This window comes from Perna viridis, chromosome 6 (assembly GCF_037379345.1).
Source record: "Perna viridis isolate PV_CMFRI_1.1 ecotype Kerala chromosome 6, ASM3737934v1, whole genome shotgun sequence".
Classification (NCBI taxonomy): domain Eukaryota; kingdom Metazoa; phylum Mollusca; class Bivalvia; order Mytilida; family Mytilidae; genus Perna; species Perna viridis.
Window position 1 is genome coordinate 30,476,468 of NC_142450.1, and position 24,845 is coordinate 30,501,312.

General features: G+C 32.0%; 1 protein-coding gene across 2 annotated transcripts in view; it reads left to right on the plus strand.

Moving 5' to 3' along the window:
- Nucleotides 1-13,507: 13,507 nt before the first annotated feature.
- The window catches only part of LOC148614513 (protein kinase C-binding protein NELL1-like), a 99,093-nt gene continuing 87,755 nt past the window's right edge, over nucleotides 13,508-24,845 (plus strand). The window contains exons 1-3 of one of the 2 annotated variants that reach the window (XM_088588630.1): nucleotides 13,508-13,845; nucleotides 14,219-14,413; nucleotides 23,197-23,322. In XM_088588630.1, coding sequence (XP_088444756.1) covers nucleotides 14,353-14,413; nucleotides 23,197-23,322 — 187 coding nt within the window. In that variant the 5' untranslated portion in view covers nucleotides 13,508-13,845; nucleotides 14,219-14,352. Of the gene's footprint in view, nucleotides 14,414-23,196; nucleotides 23,323-24,845 lie in introns of both variants that reach the window. The other variant, XM_088588629.1, reaches the window with a different exon arrangement.

Consider the following 24,845-nt stretch of genomic DNA (forward strand, 5'->3'; position numbering starts at 1 on the left):
CATCACATGCGTATAGTGTTTATCTTTATGTATATTCTAAATTGCTAAAAACAAAAACAGAAGTTTAATACAAGGGGAAATCCTTGGACAAGAAAAAAGAACGAAACACCCAAAAAGACATTAAACATACAACAAGCCCCACAACACAAAATTACTCGTAGTACACACAGAGATGAGCAGTATCAAGCCTATTTAAATCGGGACCGGGATTGAACTCGGGTGAGCAGTTCCCGCTTTATGCCAGACACCTGCAATTCTATCTGTTGAATGTTATATCCGGTTTGGAACAGGAAGGACAATTATGACAAGTTTATTACACGTCGTTTGTCGTACTGCAAAATGCCATTCCGTATCGTTAAGAAGTTTTTGAGTGATTACTTTAATCAGTGGGCAAAATAAGGGAAAAATAAAAAAATAATCAGAACGCAAAGAAATATGTTTAAATCACAATGTCTGTGAATAAAACCACTTAGATCGTCAGTCAAAGTATCTCCACAAGATCAACAAATAGTGAAGGATGATAGTAAAAAGGCAGTAATATTTCATAACTACTGAGACTGACCTGACACCACTGAAACACGTGGACAATTAATAATACGGCAACTAAATGCGTGGTAAGTAACAGAATAAATCTGAACGTTGTTAGTTCCACAGAAGGAAAGAAAAGACTTCTTCATTTTCAGTTCCGTAGGTATGAAAAATGATATAAAATATACAAAATGACAGTTACTTGTGGTGGAATCAAATTTAATTTAATTAAAAACTTTAACATAACTATGGAATAAAAAAAGATGAAAATGGGATGTCAATCAAGAACAAATAAGAGGACAAAAAGACAGCCAAACAACATATAAACTTTGATTATGTGAAGAAACTAACCAGTTCTGTAGGTCTTAAACATTGCAATTTTAATACCGCGCACAAACTATCAATGTGTTATCGTGCAATGCATTACACCACTCCGCTTAACAGGGAGCTACCAAAATTTAATACGATACAGAAATAACCAAAACCACATTTTTTACATGCAGAGAAAAAAAACTTCTTTCCATTAAACAGTTCTTAAACTCGTTGACATCAGACAGTTATTAAAATTGCTTTGAACGTATACCCTAGCTTGTGCAAAGCTTAAACCAATTTTGAATTACAAGTAGTCGTAGCAATGAGAATAGAGACGGAATTCGGATAGATGGACAAGATGTTCAGTTTTATCACACCTCGTTTGAGAATAGAGACGGAATTTGGACGGATAGATGGACAAGACGTTCAGTTTTATCACACCTCGTTTGAGAATAACGACGTCGTTCTATTTATGAAAACGTTAAAGACATAATTTTACCAAATTTTACTATTTTCATACATTTGTTTTTAGTCGTTTCAAATTTTAGAAAGAAGCAATTCCACGTCTTTTTCAAAAGCCTCTCTTGCAATGAAAGAAAAACATTCAAAAGAGAAAATGTACGTTTGTAGTATTAGTAAACACTGAGTCTATGGACAAGAAGCAATTGCAACAAATCGCAGCTAGACATCCTCGGAAAATATGAATGGTAAATATTTGAATGAGGAAAATATAAATTTCTGCATTACAACTAAAACAAACTACCGAAAAACTATTAATTTGTTACTAATAAGTTATGAGTATGTTCACAAAATACAAAAAAAAAACCATATAAAGATAAATGGAATGTCTTGCTTAGTAAATTTGCCGGTACCAAGAGATTTTGACTTACTTGAAAGATTTGCGGGAAAAAAATTTTGAGGAAAAATTAAAGGTATATAAATATATGCATGAGGCAAATAAGCGAAAGTCGTAGTATTTGATATATATATCACCATTAGGATAATTAACTGTCAGTGATCTTCCAGGATGTATGTACCAGTAATATAAATGACGACCTGTTAAAATGACCTTTTGTTTCTTCGGCCAAAATATGAAAAGCTCATTTACATTGATTGATATAAAATGGTGAATGCAAACGTTCCAATGATTTGTAGGAGTTTTGTCCCTTGCCCTAGGTCTACCTCTTTAATTCAGTTGAAGCAAAACAAAACATTGAATCTATTAGAGACTTTTAAAAAAATCTGTAATCAAATAAATAAATAAATTAAACAAGCATGTGTGATGCAGACAATATGACGACATGAACAAAATATTAAAAAAACAAAAAAACAAAAAAAAACCAGTAAGTGCAGCAGAAAAGAGTAATTTTTATTCGTAAACGAATAAACAAAGTTTCTTTTTCGTCTCATGTAAAAGTAACAAACCAAGTTCATTTGTAATGCACAAAGAGAGACAAATTTGGTCAGGGTAACAACAAATGACCAAACACTTATCCGATCCATTATCAAGTCAGGTTCAAAACATACCTGTAATAGATATTACACCACCAGATAAGCTGGTATCGCAATGGTCCCGTCTTGGTACGGTGAGTTACATCTAGATTGTTGATAGTAACAATGCAAATGACACTGGAAATAGAGAATACCCAGTATTTTCGAGTTAGCAGAAATTTTCAAAGTTATTTTTTAAAAAGCAGTTTTTTTTGTTTTTTTTTTTTTGGAATGCCACTTTTTTCAGTATTTGGCCAATCGGGAAACTGAAATGCGATCAGGTGACTTGCGTATCCATGGAAGCGCGTCTTAATGGTCAAAGGGTAAAAAGAGAAACTATACCGATTACTTCGAAAAAAAAAAGATGAAATTTCTAAAGCAATTGTCAAAAATATGTATGTTAGTCTATTAAGCGTGGACAAATTAAATATAAAAGAACAATTATTTTAAACTGACTGATCAAATGACAGAACATTAATTAAACAAGCAATAATAGTAATATTTCGCTTACTTCAATTTCGTCATTATACGATTTAATATAGAACATTTAAATTATGCATTATTATTATACATATAAAATACAGAAATGGAATAGGAGAATGTAAAATCCGAAAGTACAAACCACGGACAATCCGTAGACAATAAAATGCCAGAAATATAACACACAAAGTAAAAAACATACAAATAAAAAATCCCACCAAAACAGGATAAATATAAACAGAAATCATCAATGAATTAACCATCAATGATAAAAAAAAACAATAACCAGTGAGATGTGTTACTGACATCTTAATAATGCCAAAAAAGCGTTGCATTCCATGTAGCGTTTGTGGGTTACTCTTCTGTACAGAATGCACAAAAATGTCTACGGCTCTATTTGAAGCTCTTAAAGATGACACATCACAAAACTTCAAATGAACCTGCAATAGCTGTAAACAGAATTTAACTTTCAGGTCAGGACAAATTGATTGAGGAGCAAACAAACTCCAGAACATCTGACGCGGAAAAGGAGTTATTAACCTCGACAAAAGTCTAGACGAGAGGGTTAAAATGAAGTTGTACAAATAATACAAGATCTGCTGGACGAGATGAGATTAGAAATCAGATCGTCACTTCAAGATGATGTGAGAAGGGAACTAAGAGAAATAGAAGATCAGAAATTTAGAACTTTCAAGACAAAGTGAGATCAGCAAATAAAAAGAAGAAACGATAAGGAAAAGGGAGAAAAAAGCAGAAACCCATAAAAATATTTGCACCGAAAAAAAAATATATATACAACGATCCATCGCAGTTTTCAGTTGCAACCACAGAAAATATTAATTTCGGAAGTGAAATTGCTGGAGACAATTCTCTTTCAATACAAAGCTGCATGTACTAATCCCAATCAGATTATCTAGCCCTCCCAGAATCAGAGTTAGAAACTTTACATCTATAAGTATCAGTGAGTGATGTCATGATTGCACATGAAGTCGGAGATGAGACAGTCATGGATGGCATCACCACAAACGAAGCTTCAAAGAAGAACCCATCTTAGGCACAACCCTCAGACAAATAGATAGTTTTATTGTTTCTAACAACACCAAAAAAGAGCACAACTGTCAGTCATGTACAGAAATGCTGATTTTTTTAATTAAACGAATGAACTCATATCAGTGGTCACAGAGAAAATAATACGACATCATAGCAACAGTAGAAATCTTTCGTAAGAACCAAAATCTTGAATATATAATGAAAACTTATGGAACATACCGCGCTATACAATCCACAGACCTACCACTACAGTCTTCACTAGAAAAGAATGCATGATATACACAAAAGACTTCTTAAAGGCATTTTATATCATTAGCGAATTACAAAATCAGACAAAATATGTACAAAGTGGTTTACGTATCCCAGAAAGGCAGATCATATTTGTCTCATGCATATATATAGAAGTGCTAATGCAACAGAAAATACAGCCATAACGGAGCATTATGACAAGACAAATGAAGAAGACATGGTTGATAATATAGATCATTGTGCACCACCTGATTCCAGTGACTATGAGGTAAATTTTCTGTATACATCTAAAAATATAACTGTAAAACGAACTACCAAATATTTTTGAAAGGGTAATCAAGGGAACCAAGATTCTAGCGGAAATCAAAAGAATGTAATCCAGGACCAAAGAACAGACATGAAAACAGACATACAATAAAAGTAAATGAGCAACTCGGACTCCACTAAAAACTGGGAGCATGGACTAAGTGCACCGATAGGGTAAACGTCCTGTTTTTTAGAGCACCTATTGAGTTGCTCATAAAAAGTCAAGTCCTGGGTAGACGAAAGATGAAAGGAAAACTATGACACATATACATAACGATACACCGTAACAATCCACGAGTTAATGATAACGACCATAAAACTTCTGTTGTGATTTGTTTTGAAGGTTTTCACTTCCAAACATGGTTAAACTTATTGTAGATGATACCAGGCGTCGGTTTCACAAAAAAAAATGTATGAAATTGATCGTAAATCATGACGTCACAATGTTATTTTAGTTTGTGAAGTCATTACTTACGAACAACTTTACACTTACGACTTTTTGTGAAATCGAGACCAGGATATTTGCAAAAGTCAACAATGAAAATGATAACAACAGTCCCCAAAATGGTATGGATAACCTGGTGGACCGGTCAGACAAATGGCTTCTGAAATTTAATGTATCCAAAAGTAAACACATCCATATTGTTCCAATAACCAACTCCACCTACAAGATGAATAATGAAGAAATAACTACAGCAACAGTAGAAAAGGACTTCAGAATAACCATCGATGACAAACTAAACCTCCAATTTCATATAAATAATCATGCCAAAAAGACTAACCAAAACCTGGGATTAATTAACAGAACTTTTAATTAAATGGACAAAGATATGTTTCTGAAATTATACAACAGCTTAGTAAGACCCATTTTAAATAGGGTAGCACAGTCTGGTCAGTTACAAAACCTCAGTAACCGAGAAAGACTAAAATATCTTGGGTTAAAATCACTCCAATACAGGAGACTAAGGATAAATCTTGTTGAAACATTCATAATTTTAAACGGTGGAGACAAAGTGGAGTGTTTTGACATGTTCTCTATCTAGAATACTAAAACTAAAGACCATAAGTACAACATTTTCCAGAAACGATGTAGAACAAACAAGAGAAAAATTAAAAACTTATCGCTGGGTGTAGTGGATTACTGGTGTTAACTGCCAGACAAAGTTGTAGAAGCCAGTTCTGTAAATAGTTTTTTAAACGTTCTTAAAAATCACAGGAAGAATAATCCAGTGAAATTTGCTCCTGATTCTATGGACCGGAGGCAGGTATTAGACCACACTTCATCGAAATAAATCAAAGACGGTGACGTATACACGATCCGGAACTCTAGGTAAACTCAAAGTTTCTTACATAGACATTAGTCAAAGACAAGTTTTTGTATAATTATCCACTAGAGACCACTGGTCAATACAAAGGTTATAATATTTGTAGTACATATAAAGTGTATAAACAGTTTTATTTTTTTTTGGGGGGGGAATCGTAATTACAAACACAAAATATGTTTTTCTTCACCTTTTAACTTAAACAACCAAAACGTTTCCTCGACTGCTGACATTTACAGAAAGAAATACGGGACAGATTCACAAGCAAAGGTGGCATAGTTCGATATCATTAAGACAACGACAGCATGGTTGTTATTACATAGTCCATAACGAGTGATGAAGCCAGTGTGAATAGTAAAAAGATAATGTCATTGGCATAATGAAGAATTTTTGTAAAAATAACTGACTCCATTTTAATATGACTTTTGAGAGTTATAATTTTATCCTCACTTCTACTTTATTCAATTGGTAAATTTTTCTGAATTCCGAGTTAATTCGGCGCTTCATAATTAAGTCGATTTTTATTCTTTTTATTAAATATCTCTGTACAAACTGAAACTGAAATTAAATTCTTCTGTTTTCATACAAATGATAAACAGGTAGTAACATTATGCCTTTTCTGATAAAATAGTTACATGATTACGGTTGTTATAGAAGAGAAATTGTGAAACTCAACAACGAAAAAAACATGTACACCTAATTCTTTTTAGCACCAAATTATTATTATTTTTAAAGAAAAAAACAGTGTCCGATATAGCACCAAATTACTATTATCTTTTAAAGAAAAAACAGTGTAGGACACATACGTGATTAATAATTGAACCATAAAATTTGCCAAACTCTTAAGGACTATTCGTATTACATATATTAATCTTAAATGCAAGAAATTTTAATGAAATGCCTTAAAATAATTTGGTAGAGAACAGAAAATTAAACAGCGTTATTTCCCTTTTACCATATACCCCTAAATAAAATTATTTAGAGTTGCATTACCAAGTTAGTTTGCTCATGTAAAGCATTTCAAAATTAAATTAATCTATAATATAACAATGCTTTTTATTGGCTCAACTCAAGCGTAAAATTCTCAATATACCTGTCGGAGCCGATTCACAAATTATGAAGTCAAGATAATTTGCATAACAATTAAATTAGCTGACTTACTAATCGGCGACAAATATAATAACCCCGATTGAATAAATGAATGATAAACTTTTACGCTTCAGGCCTCATTTAGAATAGATTCATTAGAATAGGGATAACCGTTTTCTGTTTGAAGCTTTGCGGACCTCCATCTCTAGTTTTATCCGTTTATCCGGCTGCGCTACGCGTCGCCAAGGTAATATCAATTTGCGACAGTAAAACTAGAGATGGACGTCCGTACAGCAGTTACCTCCTAATTCTTTTATGTCAAATGAATTGAAATAGATTGTGCATATTGTCTATGAATATCAGTTTAATTCAAATATTGCCAACATGGTAACTATTAGTCGAACGGAAATAATTAAAAAATAACCACACTTACTTTTGTAGATTTTAATACAGGTGCTGAAATATATGTCGGCATATAAATTTCGAAAGATGTAATATTATATTATAGTATACAGTGTTAATCAAAAATGTTAACTAATTTAAATGTAATTCTTTTTTCCAATAGTAGTCTATAGTACATGTAACCAACCTACTTCAGTTTGTCAACAAGAACATTTTTAGAAAATGTAACTTACTTGGGTAAAAAAAACTGAAGAAGAAATGTAATTGCATTGAACGTAATATGAAATATTGTTCATGTCGATTATCACTATGTTAACATAAATAAACCTAAAGGGGGAAATGATAATTTCACACAGTACTTAACGAATCCAATAGGACCAAAAAATCCAACGAACAATAGATACCATGGGATTTTTTATTATCCAAAGTGGTTTTGGTCAATCACGTTAAAAAGCCTAAATCACCTGACTTGATAAGCTACATTCCATTTTTTTAGTAACAGCATCATTGCTCTTTCACGGATAAAACATCACAACGATCATTTTGTTAAATATACCACAAGAAACAACCATACCAATTGTCGTTGAATTTCTGCGAAGTATTCTGAGAGGAAGATAATCTGAAAGTAATAACATTAAAGATAGCGAATATACACCCAAAAAGGGCAATTACACAAACACTGGTTATCAGATTTTCAAGAAATTTTAACCCTATGTTGGCGGCCATGTTTGTCTATGGATCATTTGTATCAAAGTTGTTTCTAATTGGTCCAATAGTGTCAGAGAATAGTAATAAAAGCAATCACGTTTGTTTCAGATACACAGCAGAAATTGCAACATAGTTTGTATACGTTTTAAAACAAAAATAAATACAATGTACATGAAATAACATCAGAGGCGAAGATTGTTTTCTTTTCTTTGAAAGTTATAACATTAAAAATGGCTAAAACAATGTCCTAAAAGGGCAATAACTCCAACATAAGTCAACAGATTTTCAAGACATTTTGACCATTGATAGATCTCAACATGCTGGCTGAATTCTTTTATTCACTTCAGAATTTGGTTAAACCTAACAAGTTTGCAGATGTATGTGAAAAATGCCGGCTAACCCCCATTATTATATATTAATAACCATGGTCATGTGTGTCTACCGATCAGAAATTCCAACATCAGTTCTAAAAAGAATTCATAACAAGTTTGCAGAAATTTCAACATAGTTTGAATACGTTATAAAACAAAAATAAATGCATGAAATGCATGTACGTATGCTTTTTCATCGCGAAATTCTACGGGAAATACGTTTTGTTTTTTTTTTTTGCTCGAATCTTGGTTTCCTTGATTACTCTGTCCTTATGATTGTATACGAATATTTTTATTAACTTTTTTTTCAGTCCTAAATGTTTTTTTGTATGTTGAATGGTCCTACACAAGTGAAAAACATGTTGCAATTTGTTCCGTGTACACAGGACATATTGAAGTAAATGATTTCATGTACTTATAAAAATATGGAAGCATATATTTAGGACCGATATGGTAATATATCTTCTGCACAAATAAAAACACATACAACAAATGTTATTCTAAATAATACAATAACAAGAATCTTTTCGTTTATGAAGTCCTTTGAAAAACATGTACTTACCATATCATTTTATTCACATTTTTAGTAAATTTACACATACTTTTTTTATGTTAGTCTAAAACATGCGTAAAATGTAAGATAAATTATATATGTCACAATAAATTAACATTTTAGGTAAATCATAGTATACAACAGAATAGGTAGATATGTAATAAGTAATGAAATTCTATTAAAATCATGTCGTTCAAAAAGGAACAAATAATGAAAATAGAAGTTTTATCTTATTTTATTTTTGTTTTATTTTTGTTTTGTTTTTGTGGGTTTTTTGTGTTTTTTTGTGTTTGTTTTTGTTTTTTGTTTTTTGTTTTTGTTTCGTTTTTTGTTTTTGTTTTATCATTTTATTAAAAGAAATTGTGGAAATTGAATGCATACAATAGAGAAAAACAGTAAAAAGCAAGTCATTCATCCAATAAGAGATATTTACATGCATGTGCTATTTCTCTATGTAAAGATATCCAATTCTCGTTGTTTCTTTTTCATAAATTTTCAGGAAAAAAAGTTTTATAGTGACAACAGATAATTTTGACCAAGTTTTCTTTGATTGAAATTTTTGATAGTAATAAGAAGGCTTTATAAAACATAGTTTGTTTGTATGTACCCCATTGTCAGTTCAGATATTGCACATCTATGACATGGTTTAAATGTAAAATTTTGATTATTTGATTACGCTGTCATAATTCACAGTAACGCATTTCTTGCCTGCGACTCAAGCTGAAAAAAATATTAAGAATTACGTTTTAATTAATAATTATTTTATATGCATACACAAGTAACAACGAAAAATAATGAAAGAGTAAAGTTGTGTTAACACAGAATAAGAGAAATTCATATCTTGTAATATTTGTGACCGCTGATCAAAGATCTTACGGGACATCAAGCATATCAAGGTAAGTACGAAGTCGTCTTCCATCAGATACATATAACTTAACTGGTCACTGCAATTAACTTTATCTGCAGAAAAATGACGATGAATAATTATATCGCTCTTGAATGGTGTAAACTTCCTTTTTGTGGTATATATCCCCATCCTCACTGTTCACAGCCCCATCACCATAACCCCATTCCCCTATAATCTCATTGTATTTTCTTTGTTACCTTGAAAAAGGTTCACCATAACTGTCATTATGACAATGTAAAATAGGTTACAATTACAAGAACACAAATTTTACTATGTCATTTTTTTTAATTCAGTGGTATCAATTCAGGTAACAACTTAAACTTTATATGTCAAAACTTAAACGATAATTTCTAAATTATTTCAATACAATTTTGTGTAAATGAATACATTTTAAATTGTTAACCATATTTTCCCCATTCAAAATTCCCATTCCTTATCCCAATTCCCCATTCTCTTCTACATCCCCATTCATATAACATAGAATTGGAAGATTTTGTCCATAGCAGTACTGTAAGTGACATTCACGGTCATTTACCAAAGGTCATGTAAACATGATGAAATTACACTCTAACATTACGATTACTGGTGGTCTGGAAAGTGACATTTTTATGGATGATTTGAAATTTATAGAAAACAAGATTTTTCCCAAAGTTTGAAAACCGTATGATAGTATGCCAGACATATTACAGATTTGCTGTCAAGAAATAAACCACAGGTCATTAAATATTATTTTAAAAGGGTTAATCCGACCTCATTTTTATGAGGAGTAAAAAATCAAGAGATGTTATTACACGTGTTCTGTATGCTCAGGAAAACGTTTATTTCAAAAGAATATTAAGTTAACACATCTAAGGGAAACTTCCGTATTAAAAATTTTTAACCATTGATTAACAGCAAATTTGTTTTAAAAATTCAAAAATATCTCCTTGCATTGATTACGAATTTTGGTGCAAAGTTCTTAAATCTAACAATTAATTTTAAAATATCTTCATTGGCTAAATATCGAGTATATTTGATAAGTTATCAGTTACTAGAAGGAAGTGTTTCTATTAACTCATCAAAAACCTTCATTCTGACATAAATTCTTATCAAAATCCGTCGAAATTGCTGTCGTGGCTGTGTTATAATTTTGAATTTGAAATAAAATAGGAAACACAAACTGGGGACTACCTGGCAGGGGAGATAACCTCATAAGTATTAATTCTTTACTTCTGTGTGCAGTCTCAGTGAGAACAACTATCATAACCAGTAAGATGAAGATTGGAACTTACGTAATAAACATGATTTTAGAATGATAATGATAAAAACCACCAGACAGTTCATGTTGATTAGTTTGAATATATATCTCTCATTATAAAACCTACCTGTTAAATAAGATTGCATAGCTGAAGTCTGAGAATTTCGCCAATAATCTGAAAAAGAGGTGTAAAATTTGAGACTAACTGTCGTCATGCACTGACATTGACTATATGTGCTTATTTGGTTATGGCGGGTTTTGTTTTAATGTTTTGTTACTACGAGTATAACAAGATCCGAACAGCGTCTGACGTTCGAAATTTACACTAGACGCTGCAGTCAGCCCTTCCAGAAAATGCAAGAATCTTGCAAAGTCGGGAAAAAGTGAATTTAGTTATCCTGAGCATAAATCATATCTATAACATCGTTGTCTTTAGATATCATCAGTATAAATCATAGCTATAACATCGGGGTCTTTAGATATCCTGAGTATAAATCATAGCTATAACCTCGGTGACTTGAGATATTCTGAGTATAAACCATAGCTATAACCTTGGTGACTTGAGATATTCTGAGTATAAACCATAGCTATAACCTTGGTGACTTGAGATATCCTGAGTATAAACCATAGCTATAAACTCGGTGTCTTCAGTTATCCTGAGTATAAACCATAGCTATAATCTCGGTGTCTTGAGATATCCTGAGTATAAACCATAGCTATAGCCTCGATGTCTTGAGATATCCTGAGTATAAACCATAGCTATAATCTTGGTGACTTGAGATATTCTGAGTATAAACCATAGCTATAACCTTGGTGTCTTCAGATATCTTGAGATGCCGAAAGACACACAAGATCTCAAAACGCTGATAACGCGTTTTGCTTTTAATTTTAAGAAAAGTAAACTTTGTGTTTTGAGACACCTTGAGAATCTTTTGCTTTGTCAAATGTTAACGGAGAGAGGCAACATATTGTAGTAAAATCGGTCACGGTAACGATGACAAGGTTGGTTGATTTTTTTTGGTCATTTGTAAAAATCGAAGGGTGTTATTATTTTATGTACTTGCACGGTTAAGAATATTATGAGGCAAGTGTAACCTGTAGGAGGATATATAATAGTTGAACATACCGATATATATTCATATTGGCCTTATATTTTATGTCGTTGAACTAAGAATTATTTGCCTTCACAAAATGGTAAGATTTATGTGAGCTATAAACATTTTGTTTCGATAAAAATACGGAATTAGTTAAGATTCTTACTCGGGATTACAGGTTAACTTCCTGTCAAACTAAATCAAGCTCTCAGTCCTTCTAAGGTCATACAAGTAAGTGAAATTCGTGTGTTTACCGTTAAGAGGACTTCGTTTTCTATTATTAAAGCCGTTTCAATGACTTGTGACTATTGGTATTTGCATCACTAGAAGACGATAATTGGAACCATTAACGGTATTTTTTTTCTTTTGGGAATATTGACGTGGGTTTTCATATACACTTATAGGTCTCCCTAATGCGACATTTTAGGGGGGTAGACGTCGCCCCTTTAAATGATTCTTATTACAAAGTTATCCAATAATTACGCTGTACTCAATTTTTGATGATTTTCTCTTCAAATATCTCTCAGATACCACACTTCGTACTTTTTGTACTACAATGATCCATTCGATAAATGATGAACCGTTTGACAAATTACTACCGCACCCCACTGTTGAAACACAGAATTCCAGTGATTGCACAATTTGTTGTGTTTTCAATTAAGCAAGATCAAATTTCATTGCAAAAGAAAAGCATTTACCCTGTAATATTTATAGATCTGACGAAATGCTTTTACTCCAGAAAGATAAATAATTCCACGTAGGTATATACAAAAATCAGTTGGTTCAAAGGTAAGTCAGACATGTTTGATTTTTTTTTCAAATTTTGACTTGAGAACTTTATTTCAATCTCATTTTATATTATTACAAAATCTTCATCTTTGAAAAATGTTGTTTGTTACTTGATGCTAGATACTATGGTTAATGTATTTCTGTTTTCCATTGTATATCATAATCGCAAAAAAATGCGAACGTTGAATAAATGTAAATAATGATCTGAATTGAAAAAAAAATACATAAATATAAACTATAACACAGTTTAGCTTAACAGTATCACTTTTAAATTAGAGAAAGCTTAGAAAAAAAGCGAACAGTTTAAAAACACGATTGAACAATTGTACCTATATGAAGGTATTTCAGACTGTTAAAGATCGCAGTCTTGATTCATACCACTTGGCAGTTGAATTCATTCGCAAAGAAAAAAATGATGGGAATTTTGATTTAGTACATGATAAAAAATCGTAACCCTAATACTATTTAAATAGACCTGATATAAAAATAATGGGATGTGTCCTTTAAGACAGAAGTTATAGTAAATTACATGTCAGATAGTACTTAAGATCATAAGACTCAAGTCTACGATTTCCTGAACTTGTGTGTACAAGGTCATTTTTATTAAGACATAGTTTTATCATTAATTCAATTACATATGTATGTATGAATTAGACGGATAATCAATAGGAAGCTATTCTTCGTCAGTTAGCATAGACAGTCGTTAGATTTGCATCTATTAACTAATTAGTGAATTCTGGCTGGTAGATGTTTTAATCTAACCATGATTGGAAATTTTTGTTAGACAAATAAGTTAACCATGGTTCGTCGATAGAAACCGAGGATAACAAAGTTGTATATTGATAATTTTCCTTATGCACTATGATATTGGAGGGAAAGTGAACGCGCAGTCTCTGAACTTTAGCGATGGTGGTCTGTGGTTGGTGATCAAACGATTCGTATCTGCATCAGAGTACGGTAGGGTGCAGTTGATATACTTTTAGTTGTCTACCTGTGCTATTGTCACCTGGAAATTTTTATGGCGCGTTTTCTATAATAAAACGGGAGATTTTATATGAGAGATTAACTCGCATAACCATGTGTCGCTACCGAGTAAAACGTATGATTTTAGTGTTTGATCAAAATTCGATATTGTAAGAAAAAGACCGAGTGTGAAGTACTGTAGGAAAGTTTCTTGTTATGAATTTCATTGTAGAAATTTACAATTGTTATTTATTCGTTGATTGGATTTTTAAGTGAAAAACGTGTAAGAAATATGGATACGTAAAATTGCTGAATATTGTGAAATTTGACTGGACATATATAGATCATACAATTTGACTTATTTCAGTGGACTGAATGTAATGATTGACCTCTTTGTGAGGCTAAGCAAACAAACCCACACAGACTTGTTAAGGGGAGGTTTTATCCAAGTCAAGAAATGGTTGAAGGGATAGAGGACCGATATAACTGCGGGCCACAGGAATGGGACCACGAACTTCTCTCTTACAAAGTTTTGTCATAGTAGTCATAATATTGTTTTATGGTAAGTTTAGCTATTTTTATGGTAAGTTAAGCTTATTTTTGTGGTAAGTTTAGATTATTTTATAGTAAGTTTGGCTTAGTGTTAAGGTAAGTTTTTTTAATAATTATATATACTTCTAAATTATTTCGTTTAAAATTTGTTGCATGCATATAAGTAGATAAGGCTCTAGGTTATTATAAATGTTCTCCTTAGAAAAAAGTGTATGCAAATGGCCTTATGTTATACATATAAGATCCTTGGATTAGAGTTTTACTTTCTATTTGACTTCCATCTATGCTATCATGGAACTCTGATACTTGATGTTACAATTTTTTGTTCTGCATTTTAGAGAAACACTTGTAAAACTACACTTTTTTACCCAGATACATGTACCAGCATTTCCCATCACCGCAAACTATAAGATGGGCACTTGTCATTAAAATCGAGAGTCGGATTTTATATAATGATATACATGTAAGTGGTTGTGTCATATGCCACATATCATGGTTTCGAATAACATCTTTCCCTTGACATGAATCGAAGAGGCGTCTCTTAATTTATTTATCACTGAAATAATGTCAATCTTACTTAAAACTAGAAGAAAACGAATTTAATACAGTAACTGATAACTACTACTATTGCAAAATTTACGTTGTGCATCAATCACGTGTACAAAATACAATGGGAAAAAATCAATATCTTTCAAATAGCAGAAAATCAAATTTACCACTTAAGATTTCTTAAGACTTTAGAAAAAAATAATAAATAAGTTGGGTAGAATACATGTGACTGTATAGCTTTAATGTCAAGTTTTGCGCTTGTATTATCTTCTCGTACAAAAATTGTTGTCTGAGATTTAAGAAGGACTCAACATCTGTGGAGCTATTTCAGCTTATTCTAACATGTTTGAGGATGTTGTCGAAATCGGCTTTGTCTAAATTCTCCTCTCTAATTTAATCTAAGGACCAAATAATGCCAGTCAGTAAGAAGTGGTATTTCTGTATGGTGGTCAGAAAGTCTTGGCTAAGGCCAATAAAACGGTTTAGGACACACGATGTCGGTAGAATTCTCTGTTAAATTGGCTCTTGGGTATAAAAGCAACTCTAATTCTATTAAACATGGCACTTTAATTGATAAATTGTTTATATTACATCAATCTTTATCAATATTATTGTTGAAACTTCGAACACCTCACTTTTATCTCAATTATGTCAATAGTTCGTCAATTTTTATCAGTTTTTCGATAACGATGGTCCACGCTTTATTTTGGGTTTGGCCATGAGTAATAAATAAGTAACTGAGAACTTGACCCATGCGCACTCAGTGCGGCAGGATATAAGTAAAATCTTTAGATGCACATTCTTCGTTAAAGTTGAAACACTCAAACCAATGAGTAAAGTGCTGAAACATTTTAGGTCAATTTCCTGAGAGAAAAATGCATACTTTTTAAGAATACGTTCATCAGTAAGAAGTTTCTTCTATGGGTGGTTATCTTTAAGACCTCGCTGATAGTGACAATGATAATTATTTCAGTTGGGACGACCGGTGTTAATATAAATACATCAACCATCAGTGAAAACCGTATAATATGCAAAAACAAGATAATGCTATCTCCCGACCAATTGGCCAAAGATAAGGGAACCTTAATAATACGACTATACCTATTTTATTACATGTATATCAATTTTATTACAAAAAAGTGAGATATATGTATACAACTTAATTCATGGAAATACCAGAGCAGAGTAATTGTTAGTCAATACCAGCTTTATCTTCGTCCTTTAATATAATTCTTACCTACTTTCTATAAACAAAAACAAAAATATGGATATAAATATTCTTTGTGGTTAGACAATTTATTACCTATAGAAAATGGATATTATAGAAATCAATCTCAATGCTTCTTGCCTAAGAAAAAGTATTTTCACGTTCTAAGAACGAATATATGTGCTGTCATGAACCGCCCCTGCTTAAAGCCTGCGACACGTCTCTGACCCTTGTGTGATTAAGTACAAGGTCTGTAAGCTGTTACCTTCTTATGTCTAGTCGTTGAAGGTCAAATATCGAAAATATTCACTTATGTGACTATTCATATTGATATAAATTAAACATATTCAATTATAGTTGCTGTTTTGGTTTCATTAATCCAATTGATGCGAACAAAATTGTAAGGAAAAATAATACATTTAACAACACGTGTTCGTTTTTGACTCCAATGCTACCATACAAACATACTAAACTTACGAAGATTGAAACCCTGCTTAAAAACAATTTATTTACATTTATACAGTAGAAATTTAGTTCATTACGACCTTAACATTACCGCAGTACATAAAATACAAATAGACCCTTTTGTGGTAAGTTGGGGAGCATGCTCAATATACGCTTCCACGAGGTAAAGCTTGGGTAGAGCAAAAGAATTTTCCTCGCGGAAGTGTATATTAAGCATGCTCTACGCATGCTCATCGACTATCCCAACGTTAGCACAAAAGGGTCTATATAACAATCTGATCATTTGTTTAGGTTTGAGAAGTCAATAATCTTAGAAAATACTCAATGAGAAATATTGATGAAAGAATCTGAACTTCAATATCATCCAGAAAATACTGTAGTAAAATCAAGAAAAAAATCTTCAGTAAAATCCAGAAAAATACTTCAGTAAAATTAAAATGTTAATACAAATGTGTACTCAACCATTTAACTGAGCAAATCTTCTGTTAATAGAGTAAAACATTGAAGGGTTTTCAAACTAAGCCAATCGAGTCAAGAGTACAAATCCACTATCAACTTACAGTGGTTGTTGTTCTCTTCTGAAATTCTCGTTTTTCCGTGGCAGTAACTTTTATTATAACATTCAAATTAGGCAAAAAAATGTCTATTCCTGTTACCATTCGTATCGTATCCTTTTTTGTGCTTATCCTAAACATAGTATGGCCAATTTAGGCACTAGCATCGTTTATAGAGTTCAGATTGTATCTCCATTAAGTCAATTGAGAAACAAAATAATATTTTTACCTACATGCGTACATACCATATTTTTTCTTGTTGGTAGCAAGAAACGAGATTATTATTTTTGGGCATAATTTTAAAACCGTCGTCGCTCATGAGAGAACAAGACGTCTCTTTCAAGCATTTAAGGAACTCAACCCTATATTGTCCGCTGCAAAAATTATCCTTTAATTGAATTATCGGCATATCATTGTTTAATAATAACTGAAACAATCGGGTCCAGAACAGAAAGTGCAAATTTAAAAAAAAACTTCAATCATTTTGACTATACCCATTGTATAGCTTGCATCAGCGAGAAACCACCTGTTTGCAGACAGTCGTCGTACCGAGAATTCTCAACAGACGATGCAATCTATATATAAGTCAATGAGAAAACCGAGTATCTTTGATCTATAGCAAAAATGGCAATCACCAAGGCGGTGTAAGATATTTAGAATCGATTTTCTTTGATTTTTGGCCTAGAATACAAAAAGGGCGAATAAATTTGATTGTTTTAAACAGAGTTTTTATGTCTATTCGTATGCATTCTTATCAGATGAAGTTATGTCAGACGCGTGGGCGTGCTCTAACGCTCATCCGAACAGGTAATCACTGACTTATGCTTTAATTACACAATTTTGTACGATGTGTAAATAATGCAATGAAATTACATACAACAGCACCTTGCTTGGTTATACCGAGAACCAAATTGACATAAATCTGGGAAACCACATTCCTAGAATCACGACCATACCGGGTATGTACGCGCGTACGGTAACAGTATTAGTAGTATTTCATAGTACATTGACTTCCTGTCGATACACAGGGTAGTTTCGCTCCCCGGTTATTTTGAATCCCCCGATGAACACTTCGGTCATCACTATGCAGTGCACTTTGTCTCCCAGCAATATTATATGACATATTTAAGATTTAAGCAGAGGAGTTATACTGCAAGTCTTTTTACTTAGGGAGAGCTACAGTGGAGACCTGACGCCACTGTATGTCATATGCATTCATTGCACTTTGATTCGATCAATACATGTAGGTCATCCCAAGGTTACTATGTCATTTAATACAAGTCTTTCCTACATCTTACACAAATTTCAAAACCTGATGATAAAACATTGATAGATATACCTGTTATTGACCTTTTTAAATGTGGTAGATTAACACTGTCTCTTGTGAGAGGACACTGTCTCATGTGGGAGATTTTCTTGTAAAAAACAAATTTCTGATGTAAAAGTGCAATCATTTAGTATTATATTTATAGTAATTTTAACCAAAACCCTTCATTAAATCTTTACATTTTTATGTGGGAAATTCTTAATTTTTATGTGACTCGGTGTTTCCCCAAATGCGGGAGGGTTAACAGGTTTGCATATAGAATTATAAGTGTTCCAGCAGCGTTTTGCTGCATTTCAATATGAAGTGGCTTTAGGTGCCCATTGCATTGAAAATGAACATCAGTTCCAAAGAAACTGAGATGATAAGACATTTGTCTGTGCTTTTGTTGCAAAAATATGGGTATTAGGGTAATTCAGGGTTTAAGTAATGGTGCAGACAGGGGGGATTAAAGTGGAGTGGTATATGTGTTTTTCTTGATGTGAAAAAAATTGCATGAATCTCAATTTTTCACAAATTACAACCCCAAAAATTAAACTTGATATTTTGATATTTTACCATGCAATTTTCAGATCTGAAAGCTTGGATCTGCCCCAGGTTTATGACAAACCATGGTTAGGAGTACGTAACCTATTGATGTTATTTCTGCTTTTCTTTTCTTATGAATAAAGAAAGTGATATAAACAGTGTCTAGCAATTCTAGTTGAAATACTCTGAAGAAAAAAAAAGACACCATTTTTGGCAATAGGAACTAAAACTGTACTAGGAAACCTGCTGAAGATTACCTGAATAGTATTCTCTCTCCCATGAATAATGCATTGAAATGGCATAAAGTTAGATTTTGCATGAAGATAAACAATCATCAATCAATTATTTAATATCAGTTGTCTGACAGAGAACTGCCGGTAGGTGCTCTTATAGACCTGGGGATAACATTAACACATTTAGCTTGACATTTGGTAAACTCATAACTAGAGGTAGGCAATACACATAATGAATGGCATAGTTCCCTTTGATGTTTGAGGTTACATTCATAGAAAAAGTGATTATGTCGGTAGCTATTTTGGTAATCTTTGTCTGATTTCTAATGTTCTGTCCAAGGTTACAGTTTGTGATATTTGAAAGTTGACAGATAATGAGATATTCCTGAGGCTGGCATTCGTATAATTTGTCTGAATTTTTTCCTACTTGTACTTGCAGTCTTGTATTGCAGTGTAGACAACTATAGATAGAGTTTCTTAATTATACCCCCACAAACTTAGTTTTGGGGATATATAGGTTTTATCCTGTCTGTCTGTCCATCAGTCTGTCAGAACTATTTTCTAAGCATGTTGCTGCATTGTTATAAAACTTTGTGGGGTGTAATATAACCACATGGAGAAGTGACAGCTGTTTGAACTTTTTTCAGCAAAACTTGGTCTAATATTTTGTTCACTACTGTTTCTTAACAACTTGCAAGATTATAATGAAACTGAATTGAGTGTTAGATTATTGTATTGGGATTTGCATAATGTGCAGAATTTGGTTTGTAGAAAAATTGTAGAAATGATGGCTGTTGGACTTGGGTTCAGCAAAACTTGGTCTCATGTGTTTTTTGCAACTCATCCTCAAGAACTTGCAGAACTGTTATGAAACTTAATGGGGTGTTAAATTACCATACTGGGATGTGCATGTTGTCAGGAATTTATGTTTAAATTAAATTTGCAGTCATATTTCTGTCACAGTGTTGTAAATAATAAAACAATAGTATATACATATTGACTGGGTGGGTATGAGGGAAATAGCAAGTTTATTGTTCCCCAAGACTGTGACTAGTCTATAAGTATTTTATTATACCAAAACATTAGACTTGTAATACATTTACTCCATATCCCTCCATTGGTCATAGTTGAATGATCATCTCAAAATGATTACCCAGAAAAATGTTTTTCACAATATTTTCAATTTGAATGTCACTGATATTTTCCCGTCATCACCTCAAAATGTTCAAAACCCAGAAAACCATGCATCATTTTGCAATATTTTAATCTGAATGTTGTCTCATTGACCTTTTCACCAGTAATACGTAGGAGTTTGAATTTTCAGAAAGTAGCCTTCAGCATCAATTACATGGTGTCTGTAAGATAAAGAACAGCAACAATGTACACATTTGAATATTTTCTCGCAAACATTCAATTTCATCTGTGTTAAAGTGCAAGACTTGTTGAAGAGGGCGCCAGTATGTAGTATTGAGTGAAATAAAAACAATAAAGAGTTATAAATATTATTTAATAATGTTATGAAATAACAATAAGTTAAGGAGGCAAACCTTGTCATTTGTGATTCAGCAGACAAAACGAGCAGACATGATAATTTCGGGGTTTTCATTAAGAGAGGGTGATGTCCGAGCGTTCCGAATAAATATAAAACTTTTGTCCAATCCAGTGACGGAACTAAAAATCCACGAAAGTGGTTGACATTGCCGGTTAATAGTCTGAAAACTATGGACTGCTCAATAGTCAAACACTGAAAAAGGAGAAAAATAGCAATTTTACTGTAGAAAATTTTGTATTGATATTTATATACTGAGGTATAGTAATACTGATTATGGTTTGGAGTAGGTTGTTTTAAAATTGGCAGCAATTTGTGTGTCAAAAGTGCTTAGTTTGTCCGTCATAAAAATTGTGTCCTATATGAATTGTATATCCACATTGGTCTGCAAGTCCTAAATGTGCAGGGTTCAACATGCTGGGGGAGGTGGGGTATTATGGGCAATGTCTAGTTAGATGAAAGTTACATGTCATATATAGCTCTGAAGATATTTTTCTTGATATTATATTATTTAGGGGTTTTATTGTGTCTGGCATAATATTCACAACTTTTCTACCAATTTTAAACCAGAGATTATCAAACACTTATTTTTTACACTAGACAAGACTTGATACCTTTTGGGCATATTTGTCTATTTGAATTGAATGTTTAGACATTCAAAAATCTTAACAGTAAATATCAGCAAAAAATACCAATCACAGCATTAAAATACCAATCACAGCTTTAAAATATCAATCGCAGCATTAAAATATCAATCACAGCTTTAAAATACCAATCACAGCTTTAAAATATCAATCACGGCATTAAAATACCAATCACAGCTTTAAAATATAAGGACAATCCACAGACACTTGGATTTGAATGTATGGCCAGATCATGAAAATGGAAACTGACACAATATTTCTACACAATAAAGACATCAGAATAAAACACAATTACATACAAAACTGAAGATAAGAAAACAAAACAACACTTAAAAAAAACTAAAACACTTCCAATATGAACTCCCTAAAAATGGGATTAATATCAGGTGCTCTGGAAGGGTAAGCATGCCCTGCTTTGCCAGCAGTGTCTATCACATTGCAAGTCCGTAAAATAAAAGTGAAATATTCTAAATACTCCTTAAGGACTTCAGATATAATTTAAAACATTATAATTCTTATCTAATTGTAGACATTTGATAATTGAGTCATAACAATATAAGAATCCATATGCTCTTATGTCAAAAGGAAGTCCTCGAACCTGACTTTTCCGTAACACTTAACTCCAGTTAATATTGTCTTAATTTCATTGTAATTTCATTAATTTGTACTTGTAAAGATGGTTATCTTCTTTATTTAGGTTGGTGAATGTTACTTTAATTGGGGTTTAGTGGTTTTGTGTAACAAAAAACAACATTGATTTTACATTACAATGGAGTATTTTGTTGCTGCATATTGATTATTCACCTTTCTTTTTCCCTACTCATAAAAGAAATGTTGATCAGTATTAAGGAAGCCTAACAGATGTTGAACCATGCACTTACTTTACATGTATCTATATATTTTTCATTCCAAGTTAGCATGTGTTGCAACATGTATCTAAATTTTTGCTATGATCAATACCTAAGTTGTATATTTAAAACATTAATGATATGTTTTTATATGTCTGTGTTTAAAAGTACAGGCCTGCTGCATATGGTGAAATTCGGATAAGAACTCCAATTTGATTACCATATTTTAGCAGAATATGCCCTATCAAGATCAGTATTGTTTACAAAGAATATTGAAGAAAGGCCAATCTAATTTCTACATCAATAACATTTGAAAAAGGCCCATTTTCAACTGAGAGGTATACAATCCGTGAACCGATCATCTATTTGATGGTTCAATGACCAGTGAATGATCTGTTTGCAGATTTGTTCATGTAAAATTTTAGAATTTTCATTGTAATGAATCCAATATAATACCATATGAAATTTTTCTTAAATTTAATATATTAAATCCATATATTGTATTTCGTTAAAAAATAACAATTATAAAATAAAAATAGTTAATTGATGTTTAAATCTGTTGCATTTAGTAAATATGCGTAAAAAATGGACAAACAAAGTAACAACAGAATCTGTAAAATATTTACTGCTCAAAGGTCATGTGATGTGATCGGTTTGAAGAATCATTAACTGATCGGAAATTGATTTGTGATCGATGACCCATCACCATAATAGTTGCAAGGATTGGTTTAGGAACTATAATTGTTTCATGTTTGTGATAAACTGAACAGTATTTGTTGACCTTCATTAGGGCAGAATTTGTTACATTTTACTTAATAAGAGTGAATGCACAAGACTGGGTAGTATGAAGTATTGAATTAGAAATCATGAAATTTTTTTAAAAATTTTTCAGGTGCCAGCAGTTTTGATTTTCACAGAAGGCACATTTTGAACCTCATTACTTACTTAAACAACACGAAGAAAGGATTACAATTTATTCCCGGAGTTGACAACAGAACACAAGCTTTAGTTCTATCAGGTAAGGCCAGCCTAAAATATCCTTGTTTACTAGATCTGACTCTACAAGTACTCAGAAGGTTGGTTTATAGATGTTTTATTTAGTTTCCAAATAAGACTCTTATACAAGTCCATTTAGAATCAGGGGTATTCTTCATGTGAGCTTGCTCATATAATTTCTAGTTCATTTCAAAACAAGACTTTGTATGCAAATATTGTGTTACATTGACATTTTCATGTAACAAGTTTTTGAAAAATGTCCCAAACAATTTTTTTAGAGTAATTTCAGGTGTATTGGTTGGGTATGGGAAACCAAGCTACATTTAACTTTGGCCTAATGCTATTTTGGGGTTTAGCGGTTTTGAGTAACAACTGATGATGTATACACCACATGCTATCCAATTTAGGAGATATCACCATGATAGTAGAAATGTTTGCTTAAATGAAGATACCTGTTACCATGTAGGTTGGAAAAATGAAAAATTGTCACAATTTCATTTTATTTTGACTTTTGCAGCTGTTGTATAATGAAAAAAATTAATGCATACATTAAAGATGGCTTTTAAAATTTATCTGTTTCTGTAACATATTTCAAACTGTATAATATTGTATGAAAATTTTACATGTACTCTGTACATCTTGAGACTTGAAGATCAGAAAAGATACAAAGCAAAGGATTTATGTGCTTGCAATTTGTTAGTTTAAAGGTTAACTGATTAAAAAAATGTTGTAAGATTCATAATAAATAATATCTTACATTAAATTGCTGCTTGAAGAAATTCATCATCCATCTTAATAACAGTTTTACCCAACTTTATAATGAAGATCTACCCCTTTAATTAACAAAACATATTATCTTAATTAATCTAAAGCATATCATTGCTAATAAAAGGCCCATCTTTCAACCTCTACTTACAGAAATGGCTATTAAATTGCTATATAAATGAAGATGATATAGACTCCCAATGTAAACTCCTATTAGAATATAATGAAAAATGTACTCAGTATTCTTACTATAGGTCTGTTGACCACCCTTGGGGAATTTTTTTATTTCATGCAGTTTTTTTTAATGGAAGTTGTACCTTATGCCAAAGTTACTTGATATGGTTCCAGTTAGTTAAGGTCATTTCAATCCACCTGCATATAGAGGATATTGATGCCCAGATTTTAATTTATGGTACATAATTTTTTTATTTCCATTACAAGTCTCCTTGCTTTATACCTATGCACCTATTTTGTGATTAAGCATACCCAAAATATTTTGGTTGCTTTTTGTAGACATTTTTCAAGTTTTACTGAATGCTTTTTATTACAATGAATAAATAGCATACCTATTACATATTTGTTAGATGCAATCTCAGATATTTTTTAGGTACTATATGTACCCAAAGATTCTAGATTAAACATACAAGTACCCATTTTGGATTCTTTTTGCATTCTCAGACATTTTTGAAGTATAAGAACAGTACCGAAAGTTTCTAGATCAAGCATTTACCCCAAAACATCTTGGATGCTTTTTGCAATCTCATACATTTTTCAAGTATT